This window comes from Chrysemys picta, chromosome 7, assembly GCF_011386835.1.
Source record: "Chrysemys picta bellii isolate R12L10 chromosome 7, ASM1138683v2, whole genome shotgun sequence".
NCBI lineage: Eukaryota > Metazoa > Chordata > Testudines > Emydidae > Chrysemys > Chrysemys picta.
Window position 1 is genome coordinate 30,232,597 of NC_088797.1, and position 14,323 is coordinate 30,246,919.

Below are 14,323 nucleotides of genomic sequence, written 5' to 3' on the forward strand. Positions count from 1 at the left end.
CCACGATTCCGTCACCGGAATTGAAAACCTCCTCCTGAAACCGCAGAGCAGAGGCAAGAGGGACCCAGCTTTTCCCCAGGGAGACTGGCTGGCTCAGGGCAGCAGGGAATGGGACACGGGGCCTTTCCCCTCTAGGAGCAGGGCCGGCTCCAGGCACCAGCTTAACAAGCAAGTGCTTGGGGCGGCCAAGGGAGAGGGGCGGCACGTGCGGCAATTAGGGGGCAGCAGGTCCCTCGCTCCCTCTAGGAGCGAAGGACCTACAGCCGAACTGCCGCCGCCGATCGCAGCTTTTTTTCCCCCCCCAATTGCCGCCGCCGGTCGCAATTGCTATCGCGGCTTTTTTTTTTTTTTGCTTGGGGCGGCAGAAATGCTGGAGCCAGCCCTGTCTAGGAGATCCTGGCTCAAAGCTCCCTAGTCCACTAGCCCCCACTCCTCCCAAAGCTGGGAATAGAGTGTCCTGATGACCTGACTCCCTTGCTCCTTAGCCAGTGGTGTCGCTCTACAAACACCAACCCAGGATAGTGAGGGCGAGAGACATGCACCAATTAAGGAGACCCTACAAAAACTAACCCCAACCCAACAATTTTCCCCGAGTGTTTGCCCCTTGGGGGGAGTCCCCAACAGCAGGGAGATGAAGTTAGAGTTTGGGATGGTCTAAAATAGAGGTTGGGTTCCCCAAGAGTGGGGGAAGCCAGTATGCAGTGGGGGAGGGAGGTACAGGTGTTACCTCTTGGGGAAGAGAACCTGAGAGCAGCCCTAGTAGGTGCACCCTGCCTTTCTTCTGGTAGAGGGTGCCAGGTGCCCGGGCGCTGGGGTCCAGGGAGGGGCTGATGCAGGCGTTGGTGAACATGGAGCGGCGGTGGGCCCCCAGCATGGTCCCTACCTGACTGCCCCACCCCCAGCTGTTACTGCGGTGACTGACCTGGTTCCAGAACAAGGCAAGGGTGGGCGGTTCCAGAACTAGGCCCTGCCCCCTTCATATAGTCACCATAGCAACTGTGATGGGGAGGGGGGCAGATGTGGTACTTGTATGGACCCCAGCAGAGAGGGAGTGAGGGGAAGGGGTTTGGGAGTTCAGAGATCCCAGCTAAGAGGCAGGACTCCTGGGTTCTATGCCCAGCTCTGGGAGGAGAGTGGGGTCTGCGACTGCTGGGTTTCTTGCACCCTCCTGTGAAGTATCTCATGTCAGCCACTGTCCAAGACAGGATACCAGGGTAGAGGGACCTTGACTCTGATCCGGGTCAGTGGCCCCAGTGTTCTGGGAGAGACCCTGCTGTTAGATCCCCAAGGAGGGGAGAGCTTGGGAGGGACAGTAGAAGTCTCAGGGACATTGTGCAGCCCATGGACTGCGTGGGGAACGCCCATGTATTCAGAACAATGCCATGGCCCTTCCAACATATTGGAGAGTACCTGCCATGGGGAAGGAGGAGGAGGGGAGCAAGGTGTCTAGGGTCACAGGTGGCCCAGAGGGTGGGGCACTGTACTGAGACCCAGGATAGCTGGCTTCTATTCCTGGCTCTGCAAATGACTTTGGGAAAATCCCTTCCCCCACTGCGTGCCTTAGTTTCCCCTCCCACCCTTTCTCTAGTTTGGCTGTGAGCTCTTCAGAGCAGGGACTGTCACCATGCAGCTGTGCAGCACCCACAGTGATGGGGCCCTGTAATGGGGTGGACACCCGCTCCTGCCCTGAGAGGTTTGAAACAGCCCTGGGAGAAGGCTGGGGCAGGGTAGACTGGGCTGATTGGGGAAGTAGCTGCAGCTGGGCCATGCCCCAATCAGAGCCCAGCTGGCCCTATAAAGAGGCTGGGAGCCAGGCACTCAGCAGTTTCTCTCTGCAGTGAGCTAGAGACAGAGTACCTGAGTGGAGCAGGGCTGGGGAAAGGCTCAGCCTTTCTGAGCTGTGGCACTCCAGCCTGGAAAGCCCTAGGCTGTGGCCTAGCATAGGCCAACAGGTACTGGGGGTTGCAGAGGGCAGCCCAGGTGTAGGCCAAGGCAGCAGGTCCAAACCCTCCTTGCCTGTGATGAGTGGTTGATGCTGCAGTCTGCCCCAGGGAGTGGGGCTAGATGGTGACTGGCAGTAGCCTTATTCTGAGGGGAGGTGGGGTTAGGGGGTGGGGGTTCCCCTGGGAGGGGAGACCCAGTGTGTGTGGGGACTGCCGGGGGCAGCGGGGTCCTGGGAGGGACATGGGAGCCAGTAGGAGGACAAGGTGGATCACTGGCCTGCAGAGGGTGCTATGAGCTGGACAGTACTAATTCCCTGGAGTAACCAGCAGGAGGCGCCCCAGGGGTGAGCCTGACCCCTTACAGGCCCCCAATCTTGGTCATGGTCTGTGCAACAACCGGTATAACAGGAGTCCCTGATCTCAGTCAGGTTTTCTTCAGGATCCAGGGGGACCCCAGTCTTGCACCAAAATTCAGTCTGGGCCCTACTAGAATGCAAACAAATAACAAAAATGAGAGACAAGGACCTGGATTTTATTGTAGAACTTAAAGATGGTGCTGCCAGGAGCACAGTGCCCCTAGCACCACTGTGGGACATTGGGGGCCTGCCGTGAGGGGAGAGTTTCCCCCCTGCTGAGCTCCCCATCCCGCTTTCTGCAGCACCATGCCCTTTGGTCACCTGGGGCATTGGGGACGGCACTGACTCACTAATCCCTGTAGGGACAGCTCCAGTCCTGGATGGCTCATTCCCAGCCATGCTCCCTATGATTATAGCCTTGTTTACATCCCTGCCTTGGAGCCCAGCCAGGCAGAGGGGGAGAAGGGATTCCTCTGCTCTGCATGCCTTCCTCTGATTCCTAGAACTTCCTGTCTCTTGGCAGGACAGGGGGTTCATGACCCATCCCATCCCTTGGTGCCCAGCTGCAGAATTTGAGGGGAAGATATGGTGGGGAGCAGGGCATGGCCTCCCCTAAATTCACCCCTGTTTCTTGCACTCTATGGGTCATTTAAATGTGGTTTGGGGCTCTGCATTTTCCTGGATCTGGGTTGGGAGTGTGAACTGTGTGTGGAGGGGGGAATCCATCTGGGCCAGAGGAGGGGGACACAACTTAGGCTGGGGGAAGGGACCAGGGCTGGAGATGGACCTGGAGGTCTGAGGCTGGGTTATTGTGAGTCTAGGTGGGGTTCTGGGTTGGGAAAGGCCTAGGCCGGGCAGGGGGAAATTGGGGGAGTTAGGCTGGAGGGGGAGTAGAACCTAGGCTCTGGGAGAAAAAGGCTGAGCAGGTCGGGTGTAGGGAATTCTCTCTGTCTCTCTCCAGCTGCAAAACATGCTACAACAACAAACAGCTGAGCAGAGCCCCTCCCCTCCCCTTGAACTGGCCTGGCAGGAGCCCAGGGCTGGGACTGGCCTCATTAATAACCCCAGACAGCTCCTGTTCCAGCAGCAACAACAACTGGGGGAGGCTTCTGCCAGGAGCACACACGGTCTGTGGGATAAACAGGGTTGGAGGAGAGGCAATAGATTTAGGTGGAGAGAGGGTCAGTGGAGAAGACTGGGGCCTGGTGAGGGGAAGGCTGGGGATTGATTGGAGTACTGGTGGGTGAAGAGGGACATGGGGGCCAATGGGGCTGGAGGGGTAATGGGGGCTAGACACTGTAGGCTTGGGGGACTGATGGGGGTGCTATCAGCAAGGGCTGCCAGGGATGACGGGAGACACCAGAGGCTGGGTGAGCGGAGATACTGGGAGTGGAACAGTGGAGATCACTGGTGGCTGGGATGGGCAGTAGGGGTCACTGAGGGCTGGATGTATGGGGGAACTGGGGATCAGTGGACACTGGGGTATTCTGGAGCTGGGCAGTAGAAGCTGGAGCGCTGGGAATAAGGGGAGTGTGGGTGTGTGTGTAGCTGAACAGACTCTAGTCATTCAGGCTGAAACCCCCAGGTTAGGGCAGGACCCATAAGAGTCTCCCATAACCCCAAGCTGAGGGTTCTGCAGCCCTGACTCCCTGAGGAAATGCAGTGTGTCAGGGGGATGTATCCCCTTCACTTTGTCTAAGCAGGGCAGCTCCTCTCGGGGCTGAGATCAGCAGAGCTGGGGCTTCCATGGAGCCTGCTTCTTCTGCCCCAGCCCAGAGACCCACGCAGGGAAGGTGCCCCCTCAGCACTGCCTGTGGCCCCCAGGCCTGGCCCCTTAGGAAATGACACCCAATCCTGATGCTGCCCCACAGTGCAACCGTGGCACCAGTTGGCGTGGGGGTGCCCCTTTCTCAGTCATCGCAGGCCCAGGGGCAAGCATTAAGATGCCGAAACAAAGATGACTGCCAGGCAAGGGGTGATGGCTGTCGGGGTGATAACACAGAGATGACTGCCAAGAGGTGGCACAATGATGGCTGCCAGGGAGGATGAGGGCTGCTGATAGGGGAGACACAAAGATGGCTGCCTGACAGGATGCAATGGCTATTGGGGGGTGGGTGGAAACACAAAAATGGCTGCCAATGCGAGAGTGGTACAAAGAGGCTGCTGGCAGCCATTTTGTGTAATTCTCCCAAGATGGCTGAACTGGAATCCCAGGACTCTGCTAGGGCCCAGACTTTCCCTAGGGCTGTGAATTCTTCTCCCATTCCTGGCGCCACCCTGACTGGCTGGCAACATGGGGCAAGAAGCATGTGGGATCCATCTGTGGCTCTGGAGCAGCATCTTGGCGCCTGCTGTTTTCCTCCCTGTCCCTCCCACGCCCTCGGCTTTAGGAGGATTCAAGCCCCAGCATGACAATGTGGGAGCCTTCCCCAGGTTTTGACTGTGTGTGTGTTGGGGCGGGAGGGGAGAACTGGAGGTGTATGCACATGGCAGGACAAGGGGCATAGGTGGGGGGGGGGGGTAGGAGAGATGGGCGGCAAGGGGTAAGTATGTGTGTACAGCCTGGAGGAGGCCAGGGGTGTACACAGAGTGGCAGGATCAAGGGTGTGTGTGCAGTGTGGGAGATGTTGGAGGGCACATACAGCATGGGGGAAGCCAGGTAGCACATAGTGTGGCAGAAAAAGGGGTCCCACAGAGTGGGTTGAGGCCAGGGGGCACAAAGTGTGGGGTAAACGAGGGGGTATATACGCAGTGTATGGAGACTGAGGGGTGCTGAGAGAGGCAGGGGGCTGGTCAGGTCAGGGGGATTGCCCATGGAAGGAGGTGGATGAATTGGTCTCTGGTTACAGCTTGTGTGACTGGCACTTGTTTACAGCCCTTGCCTGGCTGTAGGCCATCTTTGGTGGGTGTGGCTCCTGGTCTGTTCTGCTGAGTCAGGTATTGCTGCTTACTGTGGCAAAGCTGGAGCTCCAGGTGTGTGGGGATCAGCACCTCAGCTCTGGCACTAGGGCTCAAACCTCCCCCTATCCCTGTTCCACACCTCTGGGGCAAATTCAGTGCTAGAGTGGGGGGTAGTTCGGTGCCAGCTGCCATATACAGAGGCCTCTGGGTGCCCAGCACAGAGTAGTGGCCCCACTAAAACCCCTGCCCCTTTCTATGGGGAGACAGGGGCACTCTGTCTTCATGGTCAGATCAGCCCCGGAAGCCCTGCCCATTAGTGCCATTCAGATGCAACTGACAACTAGACTCCATGTAGAGGGTGGGGGGTGTTCCAGGACCAGGAGGCAGTTGGGAGTGTTTACTGGTGGGTGGGAAGCCCACAGGTAAGAGCAGATCTGTATATAACCTTTTGTGGTGTTAGCTGGGTGGGGGTAGGATTAGCTGGGGGGGCACTGGGAGGTTAGCGGGGAGCACTAGGGGTCACTGGCTCCTGGGAGGTTACTTGGGGAGGAGGCTTGATTAGCCTGGGGGAGGAATAAAGGAGTGCATCTCCCCCAGATTGCCTTCCCCACCCCCACCCCTTAGCCAGGGTTGGGGTGGGGGAGTTGGTCACATATTCTCAACAGCACACGATGGGGCCATTCAGAGCTTGAGGCTTCCCAGGAGGGTCAGAAAACAAGAGGAGCTGCTGCAGCCCCTTCAAGAAGCCCATAGGGCCCTCTCTGCTATGTGTAGGGAGCCGGCTCAGTTGTGTGGGGCTGGGGCCGCGGCAGGGGTTTCCCATCATGTGACAGAACTGAAACAGGGAACAATCAAGTGTTTCTTGTGATTGCCAGGGCCGGAGGGAAGGGGTTGGATTTCCAGCCTTTGATTGTGGCTCCCCCCCACCGTGTTCCCAGACTCTGATCCCAGTCCCCACCACTTCCTAGCCTTTGATCTATCCTTCCCCCTTAGGGTTCCCAACTGTGATCCCTCCCCTGCTCCTCGGGTTCCTGGCCTTTGATGTATAGGGTTCCCAGACACTGATCTCTGTCCCCTTCCCATCCCTGTGAGACAGGGTTCTTTCTCAGCAAGAAGGCTTGGCTCCAAGGGACAGACTGAGTCAAGAGTAGATATGGAAAGCGAGGCACACTGAAGGAAAAGGACTTGTCCAGCCACATACAGTGAGTCAGTGTAGCTGGGATTTGACCCCGCAGAATCCTGCCTCCACTCCCCTGCTCTAACCACTAGATACCACTCCTGCCAGAGTTGTGGATAGAATGCTGGTGGTAAAGTGGTGTCCTGACACCCAGCCCCCCAGCTTTAACCATCAGACACCCCCATGAGCCTGTTCTCTTCAAGCCAAGTTACACACACCCCCATATGGAGCTATCCAGGCCCGATCTTTCTGTTTATCCCCAGTTGGAAACTTTTCCATTCTCATCTCACCCCCAAACTTTCCATGAAGTGGCAACCTCTCGTTGTCATCTCCTCTGAAATCCAGGGCCTTGTAGCAGGTACAGACCCCTCACCCCTTGGGGCACTGCTCTCTCCACAGCCCTCAATTGCCCATAGTCCCTCTTCCCCCAGCTCTGCAACAAGCAGGATCCTCTCCATTTCTCCAAGCCCTAGATCACGGTAACACGGAGTAATTAACTGTCTCCACCTTAAGGCGGGCGGGGGGCGGATCTGGGAGGCGGAGTCGGAGGCGGGTCGGGATATATCAGTGCCGGCTGAGGCGGAGCGCCAGTCTCACAGTCAGAGGAATCAATCGGGGTTGCTAGGTATGATCCGACGCAGTGTGCCGGGCGCGTGGGAACGGCGTGATCTAGCGCCGCGCCCTAGGCGCATGGGCTGGGTACCTACCAGCGCGCACAGGGCTGTGGGGAGGCGGCGAGCAGGGGGGCACGAGGTGAGAAGGCAGCATGGCTGCGGCTGAATCCCGCGACTGGCCTAGGAAAGGGGGCTCAGGCTGGGGAGGGGGGAGTCTCTGTCCTCGGCGGAGAAATTTCTCTGCCTGCTGGGAGGGCTGTGTGCCAAGGTCAGGGGAGCTTGGCTCAGGGGCCGGGTGGTGGAGAGTGCTCTGCCCGGGGCACATGGCTCTGCCTCTCTCCCCTCACCGCAGGCCCTAGCGATACCCGGTGGTATCTAGCCAGGCATTATGAGCCAGGACGCAGAGGTGGACATGAAGGAGGTGGAGTTGAACGAGATGGAGCCAGAGAAGCAGCCCATGACGGGCTCCCCCTCCTCGGGATCCCCGGGCACCCTGGGCGAGAAGAACGGGATGGTGAAGGTGAAGGTGCCCGAGGAGGATGGCGAGGCGGATGCTGGCACCAAGTTCACGGGGCTGTCCAAGGAGGAGCTGCTGCAAGTAGCGGGCACTCCAGCGTGGGTGCGCACCCGCTGGGCCCTGCTCATCCTCTTCTGGCTGGGTTGGCTGGGCATGCTGGCGGGGGCCATCGTCATCATCATCCAGGCTCCCCGCTGCAAGGAGCTGCCTCCCCAGGAGTGGTGGCACAAGGGGGGCATTTACCGCATCCAGGCACTGGAGGCCTTCCAGGACTCGGATGCCGATGGAGTCGGGGACTTAGCAGGTGAGTCCTGATTTTCCCCCCTCCCCCCCCCCCAACCCACTAGACCTCACTCCCCTTTAAGCTGGGGATAGAACCGAGGAGTCCTAACCACCCCCCACCCCCATAACCCAGTAGATCCCACTTCCTTCCCAGAGCTGGGGATTAAACCAGGAGGGGGTTGGGATGGGATGACCCTGGTGTGCGGGGAGAAGAGGTGTTATGGGTGGGAAAGGAGAGAGGTTTGGGGTAGCGGGAGGTAGCTGCTGGGGGGGTGGCAGGAACTCCGGGTGAACATTGGGATTTGGTTGCCTTCTTGGCACAAACTGGAGCCCAGGTGCTCCTGGGGTGACCCCCCCCCTTCCCCCAGTTCTCCTTATCTGGGGGGGCTTATGGAGGTGGGAACGCTTCCCCCCACCCACCCCCATTTCCCATACAATCTGTCCCCCACGTGCTCCTTGCGCAAGCAGGTGACTGGCAGCCGGCGGCTGGCTGTCTGCCGCGCCTGGGAGGGCTGAGGGTGGGTTGGAGTTGCTCCCAGCCGGTTCTAGCCGGTTGGCAGCAGCAACCAGTAGGCTTTGTTTCATCAGCTTTGACGTCAGCCCAGCCTGAGCTGACTCAGCTGTTCGGGGGGGGGGGGGGGGGAAGCTGGGGTTAAGGTCCCATGCAATCTGGGGGCAGGGGAAGAGGGGAAGGGAGCTGGGGTTAAAAATCCAGTGGGCGTGGGGGGGAAGGGAGCTGGGGTTAAGGTCCCATACAATCTGGGGGCGGGGGAAGAGGGGAAGGGAGCTGGGGTTAAGGTCCCATACAATCTGGGGGCGGGGGAAGAGGGGATGGGAGCTGGGGTTAAGGTCCCATGGGCTTGGGGGGAGGGAGCTGGGGTTAGAGATCCTGTGGACTGCCGGGGGGGGGGGGGGGGGGGGGGGGGGGGGGGGGGGAGAGGGAGGGAAGGGAGCTGGGGTTAAAGGTCCCACCATGGGGAGATGGGGTGGGGAGCTGCTGGGGTTAAAGGTCCCGTAATGTACAGAGGCAAATGTGAACTGGGGGGATTGGCTGGGTTAAAGGTTTCTTTCTCGGTGGGGGAGGAAAGGGGATTGGGGGAGTATGCTTCACCTGACGGGGAGGGGTAATGTGGGCAAGATGCAGGGGCTATAGGGACAGCTTTTACCTGGGATGGGGAGGGGATTATGTGGGACTGGGGGAGCTGCCAACCTCTGATCCTTGTTCGCTCTCCCCCCAGGGGTGGAGCAGCGCATCGATTACCTGAGCTCCCTGAAGGTGAAGGGGCTGGTAATTGGGCCCATACATGTTAACACCCCTGACAACCTGGTCCGCTCGGACCTGCAGGAAGTGGACCCCCAGCTCGGCACCAAGGAGACCTTTGCCAAGCTGTTGGAGGCTGCCAAGAAGAAGAGTAAGAAAATGTCCCAGTATGGGGTCTTTTCCCCTGGGGGTGCTGGATCTGATCTGGCCCCAGGATGGGTGGTGGGGAATGGGATATGGAGTTTTTGGGAAGGGGAGCTCTCCCTGCCCCAGGATGTACATCTGACCTCCCTTTCTCCCTAGGTCTCAAGGTCATCCTGGACCTGACCCCCAATTACCGTGGACAGATGCCCTGGTTCAGCCAGGAGACCCCCCGCAACAGTGATTTCCAGTCTAAAATGAAGGTGAGGGTGGGCTCCAATGGGGGGCATCTTGAGGAGCAGCACCTGAGGGGAGCTGGCAATCTAACCTGAAGGCTGTGTTCTGGGGGAGAGGGTGTCCTGCTTTCTCTCAGATTCTCCCTAGGGATCTGTGAGGGCCTGGTTTGCCACGTCCCCTGAATCCTCACTATTTTTGGGAAAGCAGCTGGGACCACTGTTTGGGTTTCTCATGCAGGGGGGCTAGGGGTATGGAGACCTGGAGGGAGGAGGTGTTGGCTACACTGGAGTTGGGGAGGGACTGTCAGTTGGTGGGAGGATGCAGGGCTGGTGGCTGTGGGGCATGCCAGATGCTGATGCTTGACACACGCTCTCTGGGCAGGCTGCACTGGAGTTCTGGCTGGAGTTTGGCGTGGCAGGGATCCAGATGGAGGGAGTAGAGAAGCTCAATGTAAGTGACTGGCTTGTCTATGTGTTGTGGGGTATTGGGGCGGGAGGTAATGTGAGGAGTGACTGTCTGTCTCACAGATCTTTTTCTCCTCCAGGACTCCCAGCTTCTAGTGGAGTGGAAGAACCTCACCAGCCAGTACAGTTCTGATGGCAATGCCAGGTGGGTGCCAAGCCCACACCAAATGGTTCTGGCCCTTTTGCGGTGGTGGTTGACTGGCTGCACCTGTGGGATGCCAGCCCTCTTGAATACGCCCACCTTCCAGGCTCCCTCCCTGGGATGCCTCTCTCCTCTCCTGGTGCCAACCCCCCCTCAAGCACCCATAGCTCCCCCATGTCCCCTCATCCTCTAGAAAATACCTCTCCATCTTCTGACTCTGTACCCTGCCCCACCCCAGCCTCCCACACCCTCCTTCCCATTCCTAGCACCTCACAGCTGACCCCGGTACTCACTGTACCCTGACTCCCTTCTCCCCAGGGTGCTGATCGCTGGGACAGGTCAACGAGATTCCTGGCAGATCTTCTCCCTGCTGAACGAGACCAGCGCTGACCTCCTGGTCAGCCCGTATCTGATGGGGCTGGGGGAAGAGCCCACTGGGGAGAAGGTGGAAAACGCGATCAAAGAGTACATCCAGGCTTCAGGAGAGAAGTGGCCCAGCTGGAGTGTGAGTGCTGCCCTCCCGCCCACTCTGTTTCCCCAGCTCTTGGAATTGGGTGAGGGGGCTGGGGCATGGACCCACCTTCACCCCACCCCTGCCCCACCGGTTCCCCATGCTAAGCCCCCCCATCTGTATCATAGCTCCCAGTGCTCAGAGTGGGCTCCCTTTTGGAGACAGGGCAGGAGCTGAGCTCCAACAGATGTGTGCCATAAAGCATATGGGTTCTGTGTGGGCTGCTAAAGGAGGATAGGCTGGGGATGTGACCACTAGCCCCCCATCCCCTCCCAGACCTGGGGATACGTCCACCTCCCACCCCCTGTGCTGACACTGCATTTCTGCTGTCTCTTCAGGTGGGGGGCCCAAGGACAGGACACATGGCCTCTCTTGTGAAGGAGCGGTTGCTGCGGCTCTATCACATGCTACTTTTCACGCTGCCAGGGACACCCTTCACCAACTACGGGGATGAAATTGGGCTGCAGGAGCAGCCAGGACAGGTAGGGGCAGTGTGGGGCTAGGGGATCCCTCTGGAGGAGGGGGCGGGAGGGTTAGTTAAGGTGATGGGGTGGGGAGGGGGGCAGTGAAGTCCCAGAAGGTGCTGGCAGGTGGGGAATGTCAGGGCAGGGGGAAGGGCAGTGCAGAGGGGGGAGGGGATGGGGAAGTTTGTTCAGCTCCTGGGTGGGGAAGGGGTGTCTGGGGAAGGGATGGGCTGGGTTGGTGCAAGAAGGATGGGCAGCCAGCTGTGCAACTCCCTGTAACCATGTCCGTCACTTCCCCAGTCCGGCGTACCCCACATGCAGTGGAATGATTCGGCCAACTTTGGCTTCTCCTCAAAGTCATTGCCTCAAGGTGGGGGCAGCAGCAGCAGCAACATCACTGTGAAGGTGAGGGCAGGGGTACAGACTGCTTAGGGGAGGAACATGGGTGGTGAGGTGAGGGTGGGCTTAGATGGGGGCAGAGCTCTGGGGGATCTCAAGGGGTATGGGAGGAGCTGGGGGAGGGCATGGTCTGCCTCGCAGTAACCCAGCATTTCTCAAATGCTGCCACTGTGGCCAGCAGGGGCTTTTCTTATGGCCACAGACTTCTGGGCAGTGGTGGTGGTGGTTGGGGTAGGGGGGCAGACAAAGCAGTAACTCCTCCTCTGGGGCCACCAGCAGGGTTTGGGCCCTACCCCCCTCTGAGGACACAGTGGCTGCCTGCTCCTCCAGCATTTGAGTTCCCCACCTTCTGGAGATGGAGACGGTCTGGCTTCAGCCCTGGGGTAGCAGGCAACTGGCTCCAGCTGAGCAGCAGTTGGCTCTGTCCTCTGGCTACGGGGCCCCAAGCTCCAGCCATGGGAGGCAGGGCTTTGGTCTCCGTCCATGGCGCCGCCCCCCCCCCCCCCCCCCCCGGCTCCCTTCTCTGGCGTCAGCTGCACAATGGCAGGCCCTGGCCCCAGCCCTGTGCTTGTCACCCACCCCCATTTCCCTGGCCCCCAGCTGAGCAGCGATAGGGCTCTGTCCCCCACTGCTTCCCCCGGCCCCTATCCAGGGCTCGTTGGAAGCTGAGTAAGTCTTCTGTGAAAAATGATATCTGTATGTTTGTTAATATCACTTTTCACAGCAGACTTAGCAGCTAGCTTGGAGGCTGTGAAAAGGGATATTGACATACAAGTATCACTTTTCACAGCAGTAGACTTGCTAGCTAGGCAACCAAAAGAAAGAACAATAAAGACAAGAATGTGCCAAACACCTTATTTGTGTTTCAATTTTGTTTAGGTTTAGTAAACCATAGACACAACTGAACATTATTTGTATTTTTGAGTCTGCAAAAACACCCTACATAGACATGTCCAAATCACTGTCATTTGTTTGCATGCATATGTATTTGTTTTTCCTAAAGTTAATTACGTATTTTAGGAAAAATAGACAGAGCAGCCACCTGCAAGAGTGGGTGGCTTCTCTCTAAGGTCATCAAAATGTTGTTGTGAGAACTCCTGCACTAATCCCATGTCTCCCTCCCCAGGCACAGAGTGAGGACCGCTCCTCACTGCTCTCCTTGTTCCAGCACCTGAGCGAGCTGCGGGGCAAGGAGCGCTCACTGTTGCATGGGGAATTCATGATGCTGCCCACGGTGCCGAATGTCTGTGTCTACCTGCGCAGCTGGGACCAGAACAAACGCTTCCTGGTGGTCCTCAACTTAGCTGGCACCCACAGCTCTGTCACCCTCTCCCACTCTCTCCTGCCTTCTGAGGCCACTGTGGAGCTCAGCACTGACCCCCAGCGCCAGGAGGGGCAGCTGGCCCTGCAGGGCCTGACATTGGAGCCCTCTGAGGGGTTGCTGCTGCATTTCCCCTATGTAGCCTAGGGGAGGAGGCCTCCCCTGCGGGCCAGGGCCTTCCGTGTTCCAGGGAGGGGTTTTATTCATGTGAGTCCTACTAACACCCCCAGGGGCAGCACTGAGGCCTTGGGGCAGGAGGAGGGAGCTGCAGCCATAAGATAAAGAAGGCCCCTAGGTTCTGCTCTCCCGAGCCCTGGATGTCTGTCCTGATACACCCCACAGGGCTGGAGGGGGGTGGGGTGGGGAGCTGGTGCTCAGTGAGCCCCAATTCCTGCTAGCCTCACTTTGGCACCATCCTCAGGGATGCTATGGGAGCTCTGAGCTGATGTGGGGACTGAGCTCTGTGACATCTGTTTCCCCATGGTGGGGTAGCAACTAGATTTAGGGACCAAAGGGTTCAGGCCCCACTGGCTGCAGCTTCACCCTCCCCCAAAGTCATTCCAGCTCCTGAGGGGCTGGCCCTGCCCTGCTGTTATCCCCCCACTTGGGGTCACCCCCTCCTTTTGGGTGCCCTGTATGATGGGATAGGTGGGGATGACTGATCAGGACCAACAGTCTGTCTCTCCTCCTCTCTCCCCCCTCCCCATGTTGTAGTGGCCAGTGCTGTGTGTGAAATGGGGTTGATGTTTGGGTGGGGGGATGGATGGCTTTGTGCTGGGCTCCTCCGGAGTGCTGCTGGGATCAGCATGGAAATAATAAAAGGCTCTGCTTAATGATTCTGGCTTGTCTCTTCCTTTAGCGTGGCCCTGGCATTTGCCCCCTATGCTTCAAGTGCCCCACGGCCTCCTTGTTTTCCCTGTGGCTGCTTCATGCCTTAAGGGAGGGGGGAAGGAGGACCCCTTGCACTTCATCCTCACTGGCTATCTCTTCTACTGCTGCAGGTTCCTACCTGCACTGTGAGGACCCCTTTTCCCCCCTCCTGTGACCACTGAGTAGCCTGGGGGCAGATCTCTGCAATTCAGGGGTCTGGGTGCTGCCCTGGAGCAATCTGCCTAGCATGGGGCTGGTGCTGTTAGTGGAGATGGGTTCCCCTAACCTTGGCTGTGCCTTCAGGGTATGGACCCATCACAGATTGCTCCCTCTGCATTAGGGGAGGAACAGTTGAGCTGGCAGCCCTAGGCCAGCCCCCCCAGATGTGAGAAGGGGGTTGATTCTATCTGCAGGGCTTGTACCAGGCTCCTGGGGTCCCACCTGGACAGCTACCTTTATGGGAAGGACAGGGGGGTGCATGCTGGGCCCACCTGTCAAGGACCGCCCCCCTAGCGCAAGGCACTTGGCAGAGGAGCCATGGGCACTGGTGCATGCTGGGAGCTAGTGTTTTAGCGTGGGGAGGCCCCTACTGCTCCCTAGGGGCACTTTACACCTTCCCCTTTAACACGCCACCTCGCCTTTAAATCCACCTGCTCTTCAGTGCCCGTCCTCTTTAACCCACCCTGGCCGCTTTCTGTCGGCCGAACGCCGGCCCCGCCGCCG

The 14,323-nt window shown here is 58.7% G+C and overlaps 1 protein-coding gene across 3 annotated transcripts; it reads left to right on the top strand.

Moving 5' to 3' along the window:
• Positions 1-1,837: 1,837 nt before the first annotated feature.
• On the top strand, positions 1,838-13,566 carry SLC3A2 (solute carrier family 3 member 2). 3 transcript variants are annotated; one of them, XM_065552963.1, is made up of 10 exons: positions 1,838-1,952; positions 7,344-7,812; positions 9,029-9,202; positions 9,355-9,455; positions 9,811-9,879; positions 9,974-10,038; positions 10,354-10,540; positions 10,885-11,028; positions 11,311-11,415; positions 12,536-13,566. In XM_065552963.1, the coding sequence occupies exons 2-10, from the start codon at positions 7,380-7,382 to the stop codon at positions 12,875-12,877; spliced, it is 1,620 nt and encodes a 539-aa protein (XP_065409035.1). In that variant the 5' UTR covers positions 1,838-1,952; positions 7,344-7,379; the 3' UTR covers positions 12,878-13,566. The 3 variants fall into 3 exon arrangements, with proteins under 3 accessions (XP_065409035.1, XP_005305565.2, XP_023956036.2); XM_005305508.5 differs by lacking the exon at positions 1,838-1,952 and adding an exon at positions 6,844-7,002; XM_024100268.3 differs by lacking the exon at positions 1,838-1,952 and adding an exon at positions 6,972-7,130.
• Positions 13,567-14,323: the final 757 nt, after the last annotated feature.